Below are 20118 nucleotides of genomic sequence, written 5' to 3'. Positions count from 1 at the left end.
CCTTCTGCAATGCAGACTCACTGCATATTTTACTAACCAGGGCTTGTATTCAATGCTACTAGTGTTGAGATCAGCATCTTAAAAAGTAGAGACATCACCTTGCCAACAAAGGTCCGTATAGTTAAAGCTATGGTTTTCCCAGTATTGATGTATGGAAGTGAGAGCTGGACCAATAAAGAAGGCTCATAGCCGAAGAATTGATGCTTTGGAATTATGGTGCTGGAGGAGACTCTGGAGAGTCCCATGGACTGCAAGAAGATCAAGCCGATCCATTCTGAAGGAAATCAGCCCTGAGTGCTCACTGGAAGGACAGATCCTGAAGCTGAGGCTCCAATACTTTGACCACCTCATGAGAAGAGAAGACTCCCTGGAAAGGACCCTGATGTTGGGAAAGATGGAGGGCACAAGGGGAAGGGGTCGACAGAGGATGAGATGGTTGGACAGTGTTCTCAAAGCTACCAGCATGAGTTTGACCAAACTGCAAGACGTAGTGGAAGACAGGAGTGCCTGGCGTGCTCTGGTCCATGGGATCATGAAGAGTCGGACATGACTAAATGACTAAACAACAACAAGTGTTGAGATTTCTATTCCATCTTAAGGAGCAGACATGTGGAACTGTTACGTGTCAAATGTCTGTTTACATTCCAGCACAGCTTGCTGGGAACTTCCATTGTGTGTGTAGCTTTTGGTTTTCCCATTCTCTCTGAGAAGACGAAGAGAGAGAGAGACGACATGCTTCTTTGTCCTGATTTATGATTAATAAATCTGTAGTTGTAGTATGCTTTCACAAGCCTCACGCCTATTCTATGTCCGCAGTTCTATCTGCTGATAGCGTGCCCTGGCTTTGAAGCCTGGGTCGCTGATTTACGTCGGAGCAGAGGCCAATGAGTCTTTGCAGCGGGATGGCTGGAAGGTGATGGCCCAGCTGGGGCTAGCCAGCTGGCCTCCTGGCCCTCTGCATGTCGACAACAGTTCCCTTGTATAATGGTTATTATTATTAAAAAAACATTTTCAGAACGGTTATTATATGTGTGTAGATTCCACCTATGTCATCTCATTATTCATTTCTAGCTCCAGTTCATTCAAAATGAACAAGTTAAAAAGCACATGCCCAAATACAGAGCTTTGAGGCTGAGTGGGGATTTGAATCCTCTCACTAACCACTACATGGAATTGGCAAGTAGTAACAGTGACAAGATACATAAAACAGATCCACAAGCTGAAATGCAGACATGAGCCAGTCTGAATTTTTCTGCGGTGTACTTAGAAGCATTTCTGGAACTTTTGCCTTGGAACCAAGCCAGTTTTGGGTAAACAAGCCCAACCACAAGAGAAATACTTCAAGTTGATATTGTGGTCAGGAGTGTTTGACTGCTAAATTGTTCTGGATTTAGATTTAGATTTTAATCACTAAGTAAGAGGGATGAGAGAGTAGAGGGCGAGGAATGAGTGTCTCCAGATGTTGTTGAACTACAACTCCCATCACGCCTAGCTAGCAAGGCCAGAGCTCAGGGATGATGGGAGTTGTAGTCCAACAATATCTGGGGACCCAAAGTTGAGAAACACTGAGTTAAATGATTCCCGCTCATCTTAACAAAATTAACAAATTTAGCAAAAATCATGGGAAGAGATGTGACTCCTAAGGAGATCATGTGAAACTATTTCATGGGGGCGGGGGGAGAAGCATCCTCTTTGCAAAAATATAAACAACTCAAAGAAGTGCAACATATTAAGTGCTTCCAAACATTCCTTCAAAAATCTGGAATCTAAAATGTCAGTTGTGATGCCAAGGACAGCGTACATGATTAAATTACTTACAGGGGCAGGGTGACTATTAACTGTTTAATTGGTTCTGTTTGGAAAGATTAGAGCGATCTGAAAAGCAAATGAAAGACCAGCATTGTCAAAGATAAAATGGCCATTGTACTGTAGTTATTTAAAACCCGATGCTAGTTCTACGTTTGTTGTAAACTGGCATAAGTGCAGCCCATGTCATGTACACAGAAAACTCTACACATACATATTACTTAAGTGGAGAATTGCATTGCAAAATTTGGAGAATTTTGAAAGGTGGCTTTGTTTTAGTTCTTCTATTGTTTCACAAAGTGTGAACTAGTTAGGTTCGTTTTTAAATGTGAAATGAACTGAATTTACCTTCCGTCGCTATTTAGGATTCTCATGAAAGAGTTTTGAATATACTTTAATTAGGGTTCCCATATTTCAAGAAGTAAACACCAAAGTTGTTGAGCTTTTTGGCAGGAATCACACACAAAATTGTTGAGACGGTTATTTTTAAAATCTCCCCCTGATGCTATTTTCACCATTTGAACAACGGACATGTCTGGGAATATCTGGATGTATGGCAACTCTAATGCAAAAGCATATTATTAAAGAATATAGATCTAAAAGCACTAACAGCAGAAATTTCAAAGCTTTAATCTTTGCATCTTCCCTTCATTCTACAATTGACTGTGGATTGGAGCTCAGTTCATTCTGTCAAATAGGAATTCCTGTCTGACAAGCTATTTATCACAGGCTTCGTAGATTGGGATAACCTTCTGGCATATTCTGGTTCTTTTCCCACAACAGTCAGAAAGCTGATTTCACCCTTATCTCTTTTTAAACACGTGCAGCTGGAGATGATGCAGAACAGAAGCAGGATGCCTTGTGTTGTTGGGAAAGAGCCATTAGAAGGTTCTGTGATGATGTTATCTTTGGAGGCATTTCCCCATAGCCATTTCCTCCAAGCATTTGACAGAACAGCTCTTTCACCTTTCCAAGCATGCTGTTAGTCACTACCAAGGTGGAAATCTTATGCATACTTCTCTGGAAGTAAGCTCCATTGAACACATTAATATTTACGGTACTTCTGCTCTGTAATTTGATAACCATAGTGAACTTCTTATCAATCATATCTGATTGCATTTATTAAACCATTTGGATTTTTTTCTTTTTCTTTTTGAATCCATGTCACTTTGTTATGAAAATGCCAGCCCACACTTCTTTTTTACATTTCATTTGGATTTTTTCCTCACTACAGAAAATGCAGTAAGTAAAAATAACCCATTTTATATCAGTAGTCACTGTTGGGTGGAAGCTCTTTAGATGTCAAAGCAATAAACAACTATTTTGCTTTTAAAAGACAACTGAAGGCAGCCCTGTTTAGGGAAGCTTTTAATGTCTGATGCTGTATTGTTTTTAATATTCAGTTGGAAGCCGCCCAGAGTGGCTGGGGAAACCCAGCCAGATGGCCGGGGTATAAATAAATAAATAATAATAATAATAATAATAATAATAATAATAATAATAATAATAATAATTATTATTATTATTATTATTATTATTATTATTATTATTATTATCATCATCATCATCATCATCATCATTATCATCATCATTATTATTACAGTCATACCTCGGGTTAAATAAGCTTCGAGTTGCGCTCCTCAGCAACCCAGAAGCAACAGAACGCATTACTTCCGGGTTTCGCTGTTTGCGCATGCGCAGATGCTCAAAATGACGTCACGTGCATGTGCAGAAGCAGCGAAAAGCGATGTGCACGTGCACAGACATGCCTTAGCTAGCTACGTTTACCTCTAGATGCGAACGGGGCTCCGGAATGGATCCCGTTCGTATCTAGAGGTACCACTGTATTATTATTATTATTATTATTATTATTATTATTATTATTATTGCTCTGTGAATATGCGGTTTTTCACATGTCAATGGGTGGCCTCTTAACACCATTCGTCTACTTCCCACTTTTTAAAAGAATAGGACTTTTTGTGGTTTGCAAAGTGATGGGAAAATGCACCAGAAAGCGTGGGATGAACAAATGGCTAATGGTAAGCGAATAATTGTTATATAGCTGCCTCACAAATGATTCAGAACAAATGTTCAATAGAGACTGGATATAATCTAACCTGCATAGGCTTTGTGCAAGCAAATCAGGATGAATGCTCAATAACCAGGTCATCTGGAGGGACCCTAAATGGGGAGCACAAATGGGAAACAGTGCTTTCGCACCCAGGTCCTGCTTTCTGGGCTTCCCAGAGACATGTGGTTAGTCACTTTGGTAACAGGATGCTGGATTAGATGGGCCTTAATAGATTGTTCAAGGTGTTTCTTATGACTGCCAATACAGTAGTTTAACAAAAGCAACAATGAAAACCCCCCTTTTCTAAAGCAGGTTGCATGATACAAAAGGTGTTTAAGGGAGAAAAGATGAGTGGATTTTTGTCTTAAACGCCATTCTGGTGCTGAAAACTATTTTCTTGGCTTGAACATGTTCTTTAGAGGCACACTGTTCTTTAACTGGGTATCCCCCATACACCATGAGCCACTATTTAGCACCTGGCAGGGATGGTTGGATCGCAGCACTCTCAACATATTATGTACAAGCAGTAACAGAAAGGAGATTGTAACTAAGGAGTGTAACCACACACAAAAAAGTGTTGACTTCCTTTTGGTCTAAGATCTTTAACAGTACTGGAGACCTACAGGACCAATTCTCCTGGTATGTCCCACGGAGGACCTTACATGCTTGCAAATAACAACACCCTGAAGATTCCGGACCCCAGGGAGATTAGACTGGCCTCGATCAGAGCCAGGGCCTTTTTGGCCGTGGCCCCGGCCTGGTGGAACGCTCTCTCACAAGAGACCAGGGCCCTGCAAGATTTAACATCCTTCCGCAGGGCCTGCAAGACGAGCTATTCCGCCAGGCCTTTGCTCAGGGTTCAGTCTGACTCATTTTCTCTTTGTATAAGAACAAGCACGAAGGAGGTTTTCCAGCCCGCTCACAGGTCCTTATAATATCAGTGGAAACAGTTGGTCCTGGCAAGTATTAACCACTTTCAATTTTAACCTGAGGATTGTCATTTGTCCAGTTTTAACTTTAACTTTAATTTATTTGAATTAATTTTGGGATGCATTTTAATCGACTGCTTGTTTTTATGCATATTGTTTTATTTATATGATGTTAGCCACTCTGAGCCCAGCTCCGGCTGGGGAGGGTGGGGTACAAATAAAAATTTATTATTATTATTAAGATTTACTAAGCTGCACATATTTCTGAATTACATTCCAGTCATATGGCAGTTATCTGGTGAACACCACAAATGGCTGCTGCAAGCTTATGATGGCATAAAGGGTACTGTTGTAAACGAAATCTGCTCATTTTGCCTTATGGGGTATGCAAGAGCCCATATAGAGTCTTACACGGGTTCCCTATTGGTAGGAGAAAATAATGGAGGCCAACCAGAGAATATTGAGAAGCAAAGCAGCTAGTAAGCCTGACCTTTATTGATCTGTTGCAACGGGGTCCTCACTCACCACACACAGGAGGGAGGAGGAACCCAGAACAATGGTGTGCAAGCCCTTCTATAGACTTTTGAAATTGCCACCGTGTAGATCAAGACCCCCCCCCCCGAAACATCATACATACATCACAGAAGGCGTGTAGCTCAAGACCCCCCCCCCAATACATCATACCTACATCACAGAAAGGGCGGTCTACATGAGAAATCTGAGTGATTTGTTTACCTCCTGCCTGCCAGGTTACCTGTTTAATGGTCACTTGACTGGATTGCCTGGGGAGCCTGGCCAGTCTTTTGTAATGATAAATACTTAGTTCCTGAGCCAGGTCAGGCTCATACCCTTTTCATATCTTAAATGTGCCCTTAAGACAGGATTTGTGAAGGAAAAGACAGTGGGGAGGCTTTTCCATTTTCCTTTGACCTTGCAGAGAAAACATTTGCTCAGTTTGGGAATCAAAATGGTTTCAGGTCGGTCTTCCTGTGCTGATCTATGTACGTGCTTGGTTGGTACACTTATGAACATTTAACATACATCTAAGACCTCAAAATTCCTATCACAGTACTTACTGGCAAATGAATGTTTATTATGGAATCGCTACTGTTCCTGCATGCAAAGGTATTTCTTTCTTTCTTTCTTTCTTTCTTTCTTTCTTTCTTTCTTTCTTTCTTTCTTTCTTTCTTTCTTTGTTTTTTGCAGCACCCACACATTTTGCCAGCCCATACTCCTCCACCCACATTTAATCCGGATTTACCATTTCTGTGGGAAATCCAAAAAGGAAAACTGTTGTCATAGACCAGCATTAAATATCTTAACAGACTGCTTGCAAATTGAGGCCACCATTTTAGTGGCTTATGAAACGTTTGACAACTTAGCAACACAAACACATTTTTATATCATAAAAGTTGTTAACGAATTTTGGACACAGTTTGGGTGGAGATCATTTCAAGGGTTTCTGTACCTCCACCGGGCGTTGCATTACAAGTGAGCAGAAATGTGAAAGCAACTTTTTATTTATCTATTTTAAATTTTATGCATTTGGTTCTTGAGATTAAAATTTTACTTTGCTTTTGAGCAAAACTGGCTGAAGCTAAGGAGCAACTGCAAAAACAACATTAGGCCTTGTTAACAGAGAAATCTGAGGGCTCCCTTGGACAAAAAACAAGGACACCAGCCAGGAATACTAGAGCAAAACAGCAGCCAGTAGGCTTGGTTTTTATTGAAGACTGTCGCGACAGGACTCCCACCTGCCACAAGGTGGAACAAGATGGAAGCCCGAACAAAAGAGCACCCAAATTTTTTTTAGCTGCTAATCCCCATGTTACTCCCCCCCCCCAACTACATCATGGTTACATCATGGTCACATCTTGAAAGGGGAGGTCTGGTGGCAGTAATCTGAGCATCCTGGACCTTGCCCCAGGGTTCTCCTTGCCCTCCACCAAACACCCATCAAGTGTAACAAAAGAGAGATTTACATTTCCCTGTTTCCCAGCCAAGTTAATCACACCCTTTTGTCTTCATCTGGGTTTGTTATTTCTGGAATGGCTACGTGTCTGGCACTCAGGTATCAGGATGCCAGGAATTATCCCTCAGGCAGAGGGGCTGCTGAGTAGCTGAGCTCACATGTCTATATGAATTTCTGAAGTTTTTCCAGTGAGCCAGTACATAGATACATTTATCAGTGAATTCTTACATTTGGTATTGTGCAGCAAAGACCCTTTGAATAGATAGGAAGAAACTGTGATGAAGTGTATTGTGGGGACAAATCACAAAAATCACAAAAGTGATTGTGCTGATTTTTGTAGTGGGCTGCATGTGCATGATATCTGCTGGTGGGGCAACCCCCCCCCCCATACATAAATCCCTGCAACAGCCTGCAAAGCAAGGCAGATGACGAAATAACTGCCTGGTCCCTGGTAATGCCATCCTTCAGGCGCAGCCCATCCATCAAGCAAACTCTAAAGAGGCTGTTGCCAAGGGAACCCTTCGCACCAACGACGGCTAATCCCATTGAAGATAGGCGAGGGGGGAAGGACCCTTCTCCTCCGTCCCACCCCCTCGAAGAGACCAAGATCTCTAATAGGCCAACCTCTGACAATAAACGCTTGTCCTTTAAAAACCTTATGGCCAATCAGCGTCGCTCATCGTCATTGCGTCACCGCCAACTCTGCTGCACATCCCTCCTCTCTTGTTTTTTCTGTTTTTGTTTTTCCCCCTTTTCCGGCCTCGCGACAGGATGGGCCTCGCCTTTCCATTGGTCGGCTTGCTCAGACCACACCCCCGATGATCGGGCCTGCGGCGCCCGGCCAATCAGCGCGGCCCGGAAGGGTGGCGGCGGCGACCACAGAGCCAACAACAACAACGGCGGCGGCGGCGGCAGAAGCGGCTGAGGCGGCGCCAGGCCCGGAGAGGAAGGCGACGGAGTGAGGCGGAAGCGCCCAGGCGGGGGAAAGCAGAGAGCGGAGGGGCTGCGTTGCCGCCATGGGGGCCGTGCTAGGGGTTTGTTCCTTGGCCAGCTGGGTAAGTACCTGGGGGGAGATGGTCGGGTAGGCCCCGCCGGGAGGCGGCTTCCGGACTGAGGGAAGTAGGCCGCGTCGTTCCCCATTCCCTGTTTCTGGGTGTCTGGGTTGCCGCCGTTTCCCACAGAGGCTGAGGGGGCGGCCTCGACAGACGCTCCCAGGTGCCTTTGGCGGCTCTGGGGTTCAAAGCGAAACCTCCGTGTCTAGGAGCACTATTCCTCCATAAATACCCAGGTTTGGGGCCTCGCAAGAGCCCTTGCATGATGGCTGCTGGTCTGAACGGACCTTGAGGCCACATTCCGATGCCCGTTTTACTCGCGAGTAAGCCCCACTCAAGCTCACTGAGGCAATTCTGGGCCTCATCAATAAGAGTATAGCATCTAGATCAAGGGAAGTAATAGTGCCACTGTATTCTGCTCTGGTCAGACCTCACCTGGAGTACTGTGTCCAGTTCTGGGCACCACAATTCAAGAAGGACACTGACAAACTGGAACGTGTCCAGAGGAGGGCAACCAAAATGGTCAAAGGCCTGGAAACGATGCCTTATGAGGAACGGCTAAGGGAGCTGGGCGTGTTTAGCCTGGAGAAGAGGAGGTTAAGGGGTGATATGATAGCCATGTTCAAATATATAAAAGGATGTCACATAGAGGAGGGAGAAAGGTTGTTTTCTGCTGCTCCAGAGAAGCGGACATGGAGCAATGGAGCCAAACTACAAGAAAGAAGATTCCACCTAAACATTAGGAAGAACTTCCTGACAGTAAGAGCTGTTCGACAGTGGAATTTGCTGCCAAGGAGTGTGGTGGAGTCTCCTACTTTGGAGGTCTTTAAGCAGAGGCTTGACAACCATATGTCAGGAGTGCTCTGATGGTGTTTCCTGCTTGGCAGGGGGTTGGACTCGATGGCCCTTGTGGTCTCTTCCAACTCTATGATTCTATGATTTCTTCTGTGTAGATATGCTTTCGTTTCGCTCTGTTAGGCCGATCCAGTTTCGTTTGTATAATCGTGCCTTTCTTCGCTTCAGATTTATTTATTTATTTGAATTTGTATACCACTCTTGCTCCAAAGGGACGTGGGTGGCGCTGTGGGTTAAACCACAGAGCCTAGGACTTCCCAATCAGAAGGTCAGCGGTTCGAATCCCTGCGACGGGGTGAGCTCCCGTTCGGTTCCAGCTCCTGCCAACCTAGCAGTTCGAAAGCACATCAAAGTGCAAGTAGATAAATAGGTACCGCTCCGGCGGAAAGGTAAATGGCGTTTCCGTGCACTGCTCTGGTTCGCCAGAAGCGGCTTAGTCATGCTGGCCACATGACCTGGAAGTTGTCTGTGGACAAATGCTGGCTCCCTCGGCCTATAGAGCGAGATGAGCGCCGCAACCCCAGAGTCGTCCGTGACTGGACCTAATGGTCAGGGGTCCCTTTACCTTTACTTCACCTTTAAGCCCCACTCAAGCTCACTGAGGCTTGCTTCTGTGTAGATATGCTTTCGCTTCTCCCTGTTAGGCCGATCCAGTTTTGTTGGTATAATCGTGCCTTTCTTCACTTCAGGTTTATTTATTTGGATTTGTATACCACTCTTCCTCCAAAGATCACGAGGTGGTTTGCAACATAAAGATACAATGTTCAGCACACAAAATACATAATAAGAACAAAAACAAACCAGTAACACTTCCCCCTCCCACCTACACATTTATAAGGCCATGTAGAATGTTGGTCAGCCTAAAGATATTGTGAAGGCAGCAGACAAGCCTCCCTTCAGAGAGTATTCCATAAAGGGAGGGGGGAGCCATCCTATTCTTATATTGCCATGCTCCAGAACTCTTGTGCCGAAAATGGCCTCAGATGATGATCACAGGATCCAGGGCGTTTTGCAATACTGGGCTTCCCCGGTATTACAAAAATGAATGAAAACTAGTAATGGCAGGTTAACATCAAATCGGAAACAGGATAGGGTATTTGGATCTTCAGTCTTGTAATATGGCAGCGGTTCTCAAACTTCTTTTTTGTGGGATACTTTAGAATTGCTCAGATTTCAGTGGATGGCTTAATAAAACTTCATTTTGTTCTGCACTGTAGAGCTTGCTTTTGGATTAAGTTTGAAGATACATAAATGAATTCACCCGCCCCCCTCAGTGCCAGCTTCAAAAGCAATGCTATCACTCTCCTTGGACTAGGTTGCTGAAAGAGGCCTGGTATTTTGTTTAGTGGGAAACTGCTAGAGTGCACCAGTGTTGGAGGAAGAAAATCGCAGGTCACAGTTTGAAAACCTCTGATGTGCTACATTCCTGTACTGTATACAAAGTAGTATTACACTCTTTTTTGGCATATGTTTAATATTTCTTATCTATAGCTTTAAAAAGAATAATTCTGGAAGTGGTTGCTGTCCTAAACATCAGATTGGGGGGGGGGCTGTGTTTTTTAAAATTATTTTTGCCTACTGTTTGTCTTTATGGCAAGGAAGGAGAGTTCATTTGGACTGAGGTTCTCTTTCCTCTCTTCACCAAGACCTGTGATTTCATCTCTAGGAATGATGTTAGTTCCTAATCCAGGAAGTGGTGGCTGAGTCATAGCCTTCTCAGCACTTTGACAGCTAACATTTATCCATGAGCTTTTTCCTGTGTAAGCAGGTATTACAAATCCAGTATTAGGTGACTGTCCTTTTTTATCAACTTTCTTGGTCTGGCCCCATTTGGCTGTTTTGGATGGGTTTAGTAGATCAGCCTAAATTTTTATTAATTTTTTTTTTGGGCGGGGGAAACTAGGATCTCTACAAGCACAACTGTGGTATGTTCGAATACAGAATGTGTGTTCATCTGCAGTAGCACTGAGGCATTTAGAATAAGCAAGCTTAATTCAGATTAAGTGATGTTAAATAGGCAACATCTCTTTAAATAAGGGAGAGCTGTCATAGCCAATTGAACAAGGGATGATTTCATATTTCTTGTCATCAGAGAGGGCATGAAGCTTAACATTAGCAGCTATAACTCCCTTCAAAGTGCATCCAAATATTAAGACTTTTTATTACATAAAAGTAAGCTTTTTTGTGCTGCCAAGTTATCAAATGTTTCATAATTCACTGAAATGATGGCATCCATTTGCAAAGCAGTTCCATGCACTTGAAAGAACAGAAAGTTGTTCAGAGATATTCCTCAGCGTTTCCATGACCTCTCAGAGTAGTGTAGAAATGAGTTACCCTCGCCACCACCAGTTTGAGTTGCCTATTTTTCTTTTTCCAGTAGTAGTTTGGAGTTAGTCCCTATCAAGAGAGAGTTATGTGCATATGTGCAAGGTATTGTGTTCCTTTGTTTTCAGGCATGAGTAAATGGAGTGTGCTGTGGTGTGTGTGTGTGTGTGTGTGCGCGCGCGCATGAACCTGAGGCATGAGTCGTGGGCATGTGCAACTAACAATAAACATGCAGTACAATAGTTTTACAGCATCCACTTCATTGATTCTTAAAGTGGCTGCTGGGATATTCCAATGTACCTGTGAGAACTGATAACATGCCACTAGAAATAAGTTAACTCAAAAGCTGCTGTAAGACGAAGGCACTCATCTGTTCAGGTAGCAACCCATAGTGTATCTGCATGGTTCACTGGTCTGCCTTTGCTTATTTCCAGCCAGCTTTCCACTAGGTGTAGAATTAGCAATACAATATACGTTAAGCAGCACATTCAAGAATAAAACAAGATGGATAAACTATAATCAACAATTTAAATTGGAACTAGCAGTTGCTTTTTTCCTCTTAAATCAGCCAAAAAGGCTGCCAGACATTGACTGCTCTTTTTATGAAACACGAGGCTTAAAGCGCTTGTTTGTGGATGAACCAGTTTGAGTTTTCTTTATTTTCTTGTGACTGCCCAGATATATGACTTGTTATAGAATATTTTAATATATTTCAATTTTATTTTTGTATGGCTCTAAGAATTTTCTACAAATCATCTAGTTAGGGGTGCTCCTTGATCCAGTGTGCAGATGTGGTCAGCAGCAAATGGCACCATTTTTTAGCTCTGGCTGGTTCCCCAACTACAACGCTATCTGACAAAGCTACAGTTTGAAAAGCCATTTTAAATTTAGAGAGTGGTTTATCCATAGAGAAATAGCACAAACCATTCTGAAAATATGTCAGCCATTAAGGAACATGTTGTGATTTATGATTATATTACGTACACAATTTGGACATAGTGCTAAACCATATACTCTTTCTCTTTCTAAAAACTAACTATACTGGTTTATAAGATGGTGATAGATTCATGGTAGAGATAGATTGATAGATTTAGTGGGATGCTGGTGGCTCTGTGGTCTAAACCACCAAACCTCTTGGACTTGCGGATCGGAAAGTCAGCAGTTCAAATCCCCATGACAGGGTGAGCTACCTTTGCTCTGCCCCAGCTCCTGCCAACCTAGCAGTTTGAAAGCACTCCAGTGCAAGTATATAAATAGGTACCACTGTGGTGGGAAGGTAAGTGGCATTTCTGTTGCGCCAGAAGCGGTTTCGTCATGCTAGCCACATGACCCAGAAAGCTGTGGTCAAACACTGGCTCCCTGTGCCTGAAAGCAAGATGAGGGCCACAACCCCATAGTCGCCTTTAACTGGGCTTAACTGTCCAGAGGTCCTTTACCTTTTAGATTCATGTGACTCTATACACAGTATGTACTTTGTATGTAAGAGTTAACACTTAAGATAATATTTTCATTTCCATTCTACAGATACCATGTCTGTGCAGCGGTGCATCATGTTTGCTGTGTCGCTGTTGTCCCAACAGCAAGAACTCTACGGTGACTCGGCTTATTTATGCCTTCTTGCTTCTACTAAGTACTGTTGTTGCTTGTATCATGCTGGCACCAGGAATGGAAATGCAGCTGAAAAAGGTACTGAGACTTTTTGTGACTGTGTTTGTAACACAAGTCACGGTGCACAGATTCACCTACATATCATATGGCATGCAACAGAGACTGAAATAAGAGAAGATAGTATTTTCATTAGACTCTTGCTGTAAGAAGGGAAGGGCAAGTGGATTGTTTGACTGGACTCATATTCCAGTGTCCTATCTCAGCTAATATTGGAAGAATGTTCCATGTATAAGCTGAAGATCTTTAGATTTATTTTGCTAAGCTTCAGTTAGCCGCCTTATGCAATCTCTCTTCAAATGCTATTTCACTAGGATTCTCTGGTTTGCTGCAATAGTAGTCTTTCCCTGCTTAGGTGTGTACCTCTTTTGCATGTTGGTGGTTGGGGGCCCTGGGGCCTTCAGCTGATCCTGCTTTATTGTGTTCAATTAAAGATGAGTTTGTGTTATGTCACTGCATTAATATCATATGAGTTGGAACGGTCACCTAGTCCAACCCCTTGCAATGCAGGAATCCCAACTAAAGCATCCATGACTGATGGACATCCAACCTCTGCTTTAAAACCTTCAATGAAGGAGAGTCCACAACCTCCTGAGGGGTTATGAAACTTCTAGTCTGTCTGCCATAACACAGGGTGATTTAAGTATAGTTTGTGGGCTTTATGAAGCCCCAAAATACTATAAAGTGGGCCACCCATTTGGTAGTGCAAAGAGAACATCAGCTTTCATTTTTCATCAGCATTTCAAATCTTGTTGAGCAATGGAAGCATATGCCGAAAGTTCAATAAAATGGTGTGTTGTTATTATTTTGTAAGGTGCCTTCAAGGTCTGCTTCAGCTGAGAAAAATCTTGGGATTTGTTGCTCTCTTCTTTCAGGTGCCTGGATTTTGTGATAAGGTGGTTCACTGTGAAGAATTGGTTGGATACAGAGCAGTCTACCGAGTCAGTTTTGCCATGGCGGTGTTTTTCTTTCTCTTCTCACTAATCATGATACAAGTGAAATCAAGTAAAGATCCAAGGGCTTCTGTACATAATGGGTAGGTTGGGAATGTGGACTGGTCTCTTCTTTCCTCTGCCCAGAGTATTAAACTCATAAGCATAGAAAATGGCCAAGTGAATATGTTCGTGTTTTACTGAGTGGGAGCTAGTGCCCCCGTGAGGCGAAATAGAGGTATAACCCCTAGATTCTACTTTAAAAAAAGATACTCATAGACTAACAGCAAAGTCCAGTTAAATATATTCTAGCATTTGTGGGACAGAGTGGGCTTTATGTCCACTGGATACTAGGCGTTAAGTGGGCAACTTTGATGGGGCTTACCTTTGAGGTGTTAACCTAACACTTCCATTTGGGGCTCATCAGTCCTTGGCTCCTGGGTGCTTCCCCATTCTCCTGTGAGATGGATCCGGCAGGCAGGCCTTGGTGGAGATCTGGGACCATGTTCTCACCCCTAGGTTAGGGTCTCTAGGAAGGGATCACCAGGGGGTTATTTACCAGGAGCAGGTGAAACATACAGTATCTAAAAAGACAATATGTCATGAATCGCTTGAAGTAGACATGGGGCTTCCTTTTAGCTAAGTGAGATTAAGATTGCAACCCAAGTAACTGCAGGCATATACGTGACCACCTATCTTTATAATACTTTGGCACAACCCTTAAAGGTGCTTGACTTTGTTAGCTTAAGAGAAATTATTCTAATCAGTGTTCTGCTTTTTTAAAAAACAGGTTTTGGTTCTTCAAAATAGCTGCCATTGTTGGCATCATGGTTGGAGCATTTTACATTCCAGAAGGACCTTTCACAACAGGCAAGCATTGATGGATGAGGAAATAGAATTTCCCTTAGCTTGTTGCTATTCAGTGAAGCATTTGGTATTCAGTAAAGTGTCTTATTAAGCGTTGATTCAGTTGTTCTCATGCCTTGGGGGGCGACTTATGAGTTCCTAGAGTAGTCACAACTATGGTGACAGCTCGTATTTTGCTGAACTGTTCTTTTTAAAAGAATTGGGTTCATGAAGGGCTGGGGCTTATTAAATGCAAAAGTTTTTAGGAGCATATACGTTTGCCCACTCACTTAGCAGATAAAGGGCTGGATTCACCTAATGAGCTCTGTAAGCCGAAGTTTACACAACAGGACTTTCCTCCTTTTGCTCTGTGTGCCCGTTACCCAAAATTGACTCGGAGGGGGGTCAGGAGAACACCAAGAATAGTGTACAGAGGGCAGAAAGGGGGGGTGGTTCTGTCTGGTAAGCTGAAATGCTTGTGGGGAGGAAACATTCATCATAGCAAGATGCTGAATTCCACCCAAAGGCTCTATAACTTCCTTTAAATATATTTAGCCAGAGGTCGTCAAAAGTTAAGAGGTTGATTATAACATTCTCCTTTTCTTTCTAGCATTGTTTGCTATTGGCACTTGTGGCGCCTTCTGCTTCATTTTAATCCAGCTGGTACTGCTTGTTGATTTTGCGCACTCCTGGAATGAATCCTGGGTTGAACGAATGGAAGAAGGAAACTCAAAATGCTGGTATGCTGGTAAGTGCCGTTTAACTAGTGAGTAGCAAAAATCAGCAAGAGGCAAGAAGTTTAGTATGAAACTCTGTGTTTATTGGCCAGCGTGTCGGCATTGTTGATAAAACAAGTTCGTGCCTAGTGAAAAAAATGGGATCCACCAACATCTGCTAAACATTGTTGCTTAAATGCTATCACTGTAGCAAGGTGTGTATTGGGTGCTGCATAAGAAGTTGTGACATTCGGAATGAAGGATATGTCATTTAAATCTTAACTTTGCCAACGTCTTGCCTGCCTCTGAGCAAACCAGGTAGTTGCTCTTCTTTCATTATGGAGAAAATACGTGAGACGTTGGTGTGATTGTATAGCACTTTTGAATATTAAATTTATTAGTAAAAAGTTGCGAAGGCAGCCATATAATATAAGAAAATGCTTTATAACTAATTTGTGGTGTTATATTGTGCAAGCCCTGCGGAATGTCAGTATTTCCCATGGATGAGAGGGATAATATTTTCCTATTTGAAACAGAGTCTTAATAGGTGTTCTGATAATCTTTTGAAAAACTGCATTGTAATTTAACAATTGAACGTTGAAATGTGCTTTTTCTTTAGCTCTGTTGGCATGTACTGGCCTTTTCTACACCCTGTCCTTTATTGCCGTTGTGCTCTTCTATGTCTTCTACACAAAACCTGATGCCTGTACTGAGAACAAGTTTTTCATCAGTTTTAATATGCTTGTCTGCATTGCTGTGTCAATCACATCAGTCCTTCCAAAAGTCCAGGTATGATGAATTCTGCATTGGGATTATTGTGTGGGATATAGCTTAGGCTGACCTAATGTTTAGCTGACTGCATTGAGACGCAATATGACAGCAGACATTTTATGCGAGGGCTGGGGAACACAACTAGCAAGATTGTATAGTCATTTATAGAAGAGTTGCTTGCAAGAAACAGATTTGGATATTGAAAGAAGAGTCTGGAGGCTGTATTAAAATACATGAAATAATATATGTGGGTAGGGGTGGCATGAGAAAAGCATCAGTTCCCCAAGTAGTTCTTGTGCCTCTACTTATGCTTCATATTCCCCTCTGTACAGAAGCCTTAAGTTGTAGTGAAAGTGAAATCTTTCCAGTCAAGGCTAACCAACATGGAGTTAAACAAAAAAGCAATCTACATGGTTCAGGTACAGTTCAGTTATATAAAATTTGCTTGTCTCAAACAGGAACACCAGCCTCGTTCTGGCCTTCTCCAGTCTTCTATCATTACTCTCTACACGATGTACCTGACTTGGTCAGCCATGTCCAATGAGCCTGGTAAGCTTTCATAAGTGCAGATAATTGTGCCTTCAAAACAATAATGGTACTGGAGACAGTTGCGAAGAAATAAAAATATACTGAATCTTTGAGTGTATTAGGAATTGGAATCCTGCAGGCTTCTAAGAGATGCACAGTTTGGTTAAGTATGAAGGCAACAAATAATCTCTTGTCCGGCTACCTCACATCTGGAAATCATATATCCTTTGTGAGTTCATGATGGGGGAAAGAATTAGATTGAATTCCTTAGAAGGAAGTTTTTTGTAGAGCATTTTCAGTATGACAGGCAAAGAGATTCTGGGTATATTACTAGGCTATAAACTCTCCTGAGAGTGAGCACTATTTTATAAATCTGTGGAATTTATTTTCCAGAACGCATCTGTAACCCAAGTCTTCTGAACATCATCAGCCAGATAGCTGCTCCTACTTCCATCCCAGCAAATGTAACTGCTATTGTACCTGTTGTTCCTACACCTGGACCACAAAAGCTGCAGTGGTGGGATGCACAGAGCATTGTTGGACTTACAGTCTTCGTACTTTGTCTCTTGTATTCCAGGTAACATTTGATCTCTGTAGTTTCAAAACTTCAGGCAAATTCTTGAGAATCGCATCTTAGGTTTAGGCGTAATGAACAGGTAGCTGCTGTGTTTTGAATCAAGGGAAACATTAACTGAACAAAGTATTTAAGCTAGACTTCAACTGTAATGGAATTCCATGAATTTTTATCTCTTCCCAGCATGGCTGGTGGTCAAGAGAGTTGGAAGTTGTAGTCCATCCATTTCTAAAGGGCCATAGTTTTCCCACCCCTTCTAAGGATTTTCAATGTATTTTTGACACTCGTAATTCATTCCTCCTCCCAGAGTTGAAAGCAGATTATATGTTTTCCAGCGGTCTCGTTTCCAAGCAGCTTACGTAGCCAGGTGTACTTAGCATCTGTGGTAGAATTGCATTACATACGTATAGACTCAGGTGTTCTTGGGCACTTTGAATAAGGCTAAACTATTTTCTGGTAGATTTCAACTTTCTTATTCAATCTGAAACATTTAACACCCTCTTCCTTGAACTGTTTTGCAGTATCCGATCTTCCAACAACAGTCAAGTGAGCAAACTGACTCTGTCGACAAGTGACAGCGTCATTTTGGATGATACTACTGGAACTGGTAGCGATGTAGAAGATGGAGAAATTCGCCGGGTCCCAGATAATGAAAAGGATGGTGTCCAGTACAGTTATGCCTTCTTCCACTTCATGCTGTTCCTTGCCTCCCTGTATATCATGATGACTCTTACTAATTGGTACAGGTAAGAATAGCCTAGTGGAGATTTAATCAGATGGTATAATATTGTTGCTGACAAGTACAGTGAGGTCATCATAATCATCTCAAATATTGACTACTATTTTTAAATTTACTTTCTTAAAAAATGGGAACCTAGGAATCTGCCTTATACCAAGTTGGACATTAGTTGTGCACACTGACTGGTAGCATCTTGCCAGGCTTTCAGATTGTCTTTCCCAGCCTTGCCTAGAGATGCAAGGGAAACTATCTGATCTTCCACAATTACTGAATAATAGTATTCTTTGACTGCTTTAATGCCGAGAGCTTTACATGCATTCGCTGTAATCTTGCGACAGCTTTATAATGAAAGTCAGTTACTTCCATGTGTGTGTGGCTTACCTAAAGTCACCCTGTGAGTAAAGCCAGAAGCTTCCAGCTCATAACGTGTGCTTTAATTTGCTGCTTCTAGTTGTGTCTCAAAATTGTAGGACTTGAACCTCTATAATGTAGGATAGGTACTTGGTGTATCTGAGCACTTTTTAAATATCTCATGAAGTATATTAGTAGTCTCGTTTCCCAGCCTTGCTGATTGTTGGAATTAAAAGAATTATCACTGTCTCTAGAATTCCTCAGTGTACAATAGATATGCACATAGCCAAATTAAGTTTGAAATAAAGGTAGTGGCATAGTACCTGCTTCAGTCTGTATGATATATGTCATACAGATGAATCTCTTTTTGTTTTTCCTGTTAAGCCACTGTAATATTCCAGCTCTGACTATTAACTCATTAAGCTAGATACCGTATTTTTCGCCCTATAGGACACACTTTTCCCCCCTCCAAAAATGAAGGGGAAATGTGTGTGCGTCCTATGGGGCGAATGCAGGCTTTCGCTGAAGCCTGGAGAGTGAGAGGGGTCGCTCTCCAGGCTTCGCGCAGCTCTCCACAAGCCGTGGGACCCCGCGCCGGGCTCCCACAGCTTGCGGAGAGTTGCCTGTTCTGGAGGCTGGGGTTGGGGGAAGCTCGGGCTTCCCCAGCCCCGTGCCTGGGGGGGGGGGAATAATTCCCCCCCTTTATTTCCCCCCCAAAAAAAACTAGGTGCGCCTTATGGGACGATGCGTCCTATAGGGCGAAAAATATGGTAGTTCTCTTATGCTTCAAACTGCATGACATCTTGTCAACTGCTAGCCTGCTCGGGCACTGACAGGAAGAAACAGTTGCTTTCATGGGACTTCTGAGTAGACATGGTTACAGTGCTCCTGTTAGTCACCCTAACCCCTAGTTTCTTGCATGAATAAATTAGGCTTTAAGTTACAGCTTAATTCATTTTTACCATTTATTCATTCCACAGCCCTGATGCCGAATTCAAAACTCTGACAAGCAAGTGGCCAGCTGTCTGGGTGAAGATCTCCTCCAGCTGGGTTTGTCTCCTCCTCTATCTCTGGACCTTAGTGGCACCTCTTGTCCTTCCTAATCGGGACTTCAATTAAACGATAATTTCTCTGAAAGCATAGAAACATGAAGTTCCTCTCTGCTGAAAGCCAAATGGTCTGTATTGCTTCTTGGAGCCAAGGCTCCAGCCATCTCTCCTGCAACATATACAGATGAATAGAAAGCTGCTAACTTGTATAATGCTTGATGCAAAAATCTAAGCTCTGTACATTTTGATATGTTTAAATGAAAGCTAGCTTTACCATTAGTCTACTACAGCTGTGCTGTTTGATACCGTAAAAAAGCCAGTAGTGTAAACAACCGAGTTGAAAGAAGAATTGCTTGAGCTTAAAGTAATATATTTTAAAGTTATTCTAATGCTTCAGTATATGGAAGTGAAAGCCATACTGCAGGTGTACATTCCACTTCAAGAAAACATGCTTAATGGCGTTTTAACATACAGAATCTGTTTTTCTCAATGGAGCAGCATGCTATGTAGTATGGGAAGTTCAAATCAGCAATTTTTGAATCACTGTAGAAGACCAATTTTATAGAAAAGTTCTACTCAACTTTAGTATTTGTCAGTTAATTCCAAATCAAGTATCTACTATGCTTTAATTAAATTATATTAAAGTAATTTGAAGTGCTTTTTTGTCTAATATTTGCAATGTGAGTAAAAGCCAGTGCATCGTTTTGTCAATCTTGGCATTTGCACTATAAACATGTTTGATTAAAATTACCTGTTCAGTGTCTCTTTATATTGGGCAGAGGTATGAAAAATCCTGTATATCTTTTCAAACCACAGTTCAGAGAAATAAATTCATGTCTGGAAATTGGGATAATGAGCACCACAGAATGGAAGATCAGTTGTTCTCTCCCTGAGCTGCTTTTTAAAAAATTAATCCAATCCCCACCCCTTCACATAC

The 20118-nt window shown here is 42.3% G+C and overlaps 1 protein-coding gene and 1 long non-coding RNA gene across 4 annotated transcripts; both read left to right on the top strand.

The window, feature by feature from the left end:
* The first annotated feature begins 7632 nt into the window (after positions 1-7632).
* On the top strand, positions 7633-19928 carry SERINC3 (serine incorporator 3). Of its 3 annotated transcripts, none has more exons than XM_081196445.1 (11): positions 7634-7833; positions 11066-11115; positions 12535-12696; positions 13551-13711; positions 14398-14477; positions 15064-15201; positions 15789-15958; positions 16399-16489; positions 16862-17045; positions 17564-17788; positions 19113-19928. In XM_081196445.1, exons 2-11 carry the CDS (start codon positions 11107-11109, stop codon positions 19249-19251), a joined length of 1359 nt encoding a protein of 452 aa, XP_081052571.1. In that variant the 5' UTR covers positions 7634-7833; positions 11066-11106; the 3' UTR covers positions 19252-19928. The 3 variants fall into 3 exon arrangements, with proteins under 3 accessions (XP_081052569.1, XP_081052571.1, XP_081052570.1); XM_081196444.1 differs by having other exon boundaries at positions 11063-11115; XM_081196443.1 differs by lacking the exon at positions 11066-11115 and having other exon boundaries at positions 7633-7833.
* Positions 8041-10562, top strand: LOC308588447. Its single transcript, XR_014008773.1, has 2 exons — positions 8041-8178; positions 9289-10562. It is a non-coding gene; the product is annotated as an uncharacterized lncRNA (long non-coding RNA).
* Positions 19929-20118: the final 190 nt, after the last annotated feature.

The sequence above is a fragment of the Podarcis bocagei genome, assembly GCF_964188305.1.
Source record: "Podarcis bocagei genome assembly, chromosome: 5".
NCBI classification, from domain to species: domain Eukaryota; kingdom Metazoa; phylum Chordata; class Lepidosauria; order Squamata; family Lacertidae; genus Podarcis; species Podarcis bocagei.
Note: the sequence above shows the minus strand (reverse complement) of the source record. Positions and strands in the feature narration are given on the sequence as shown.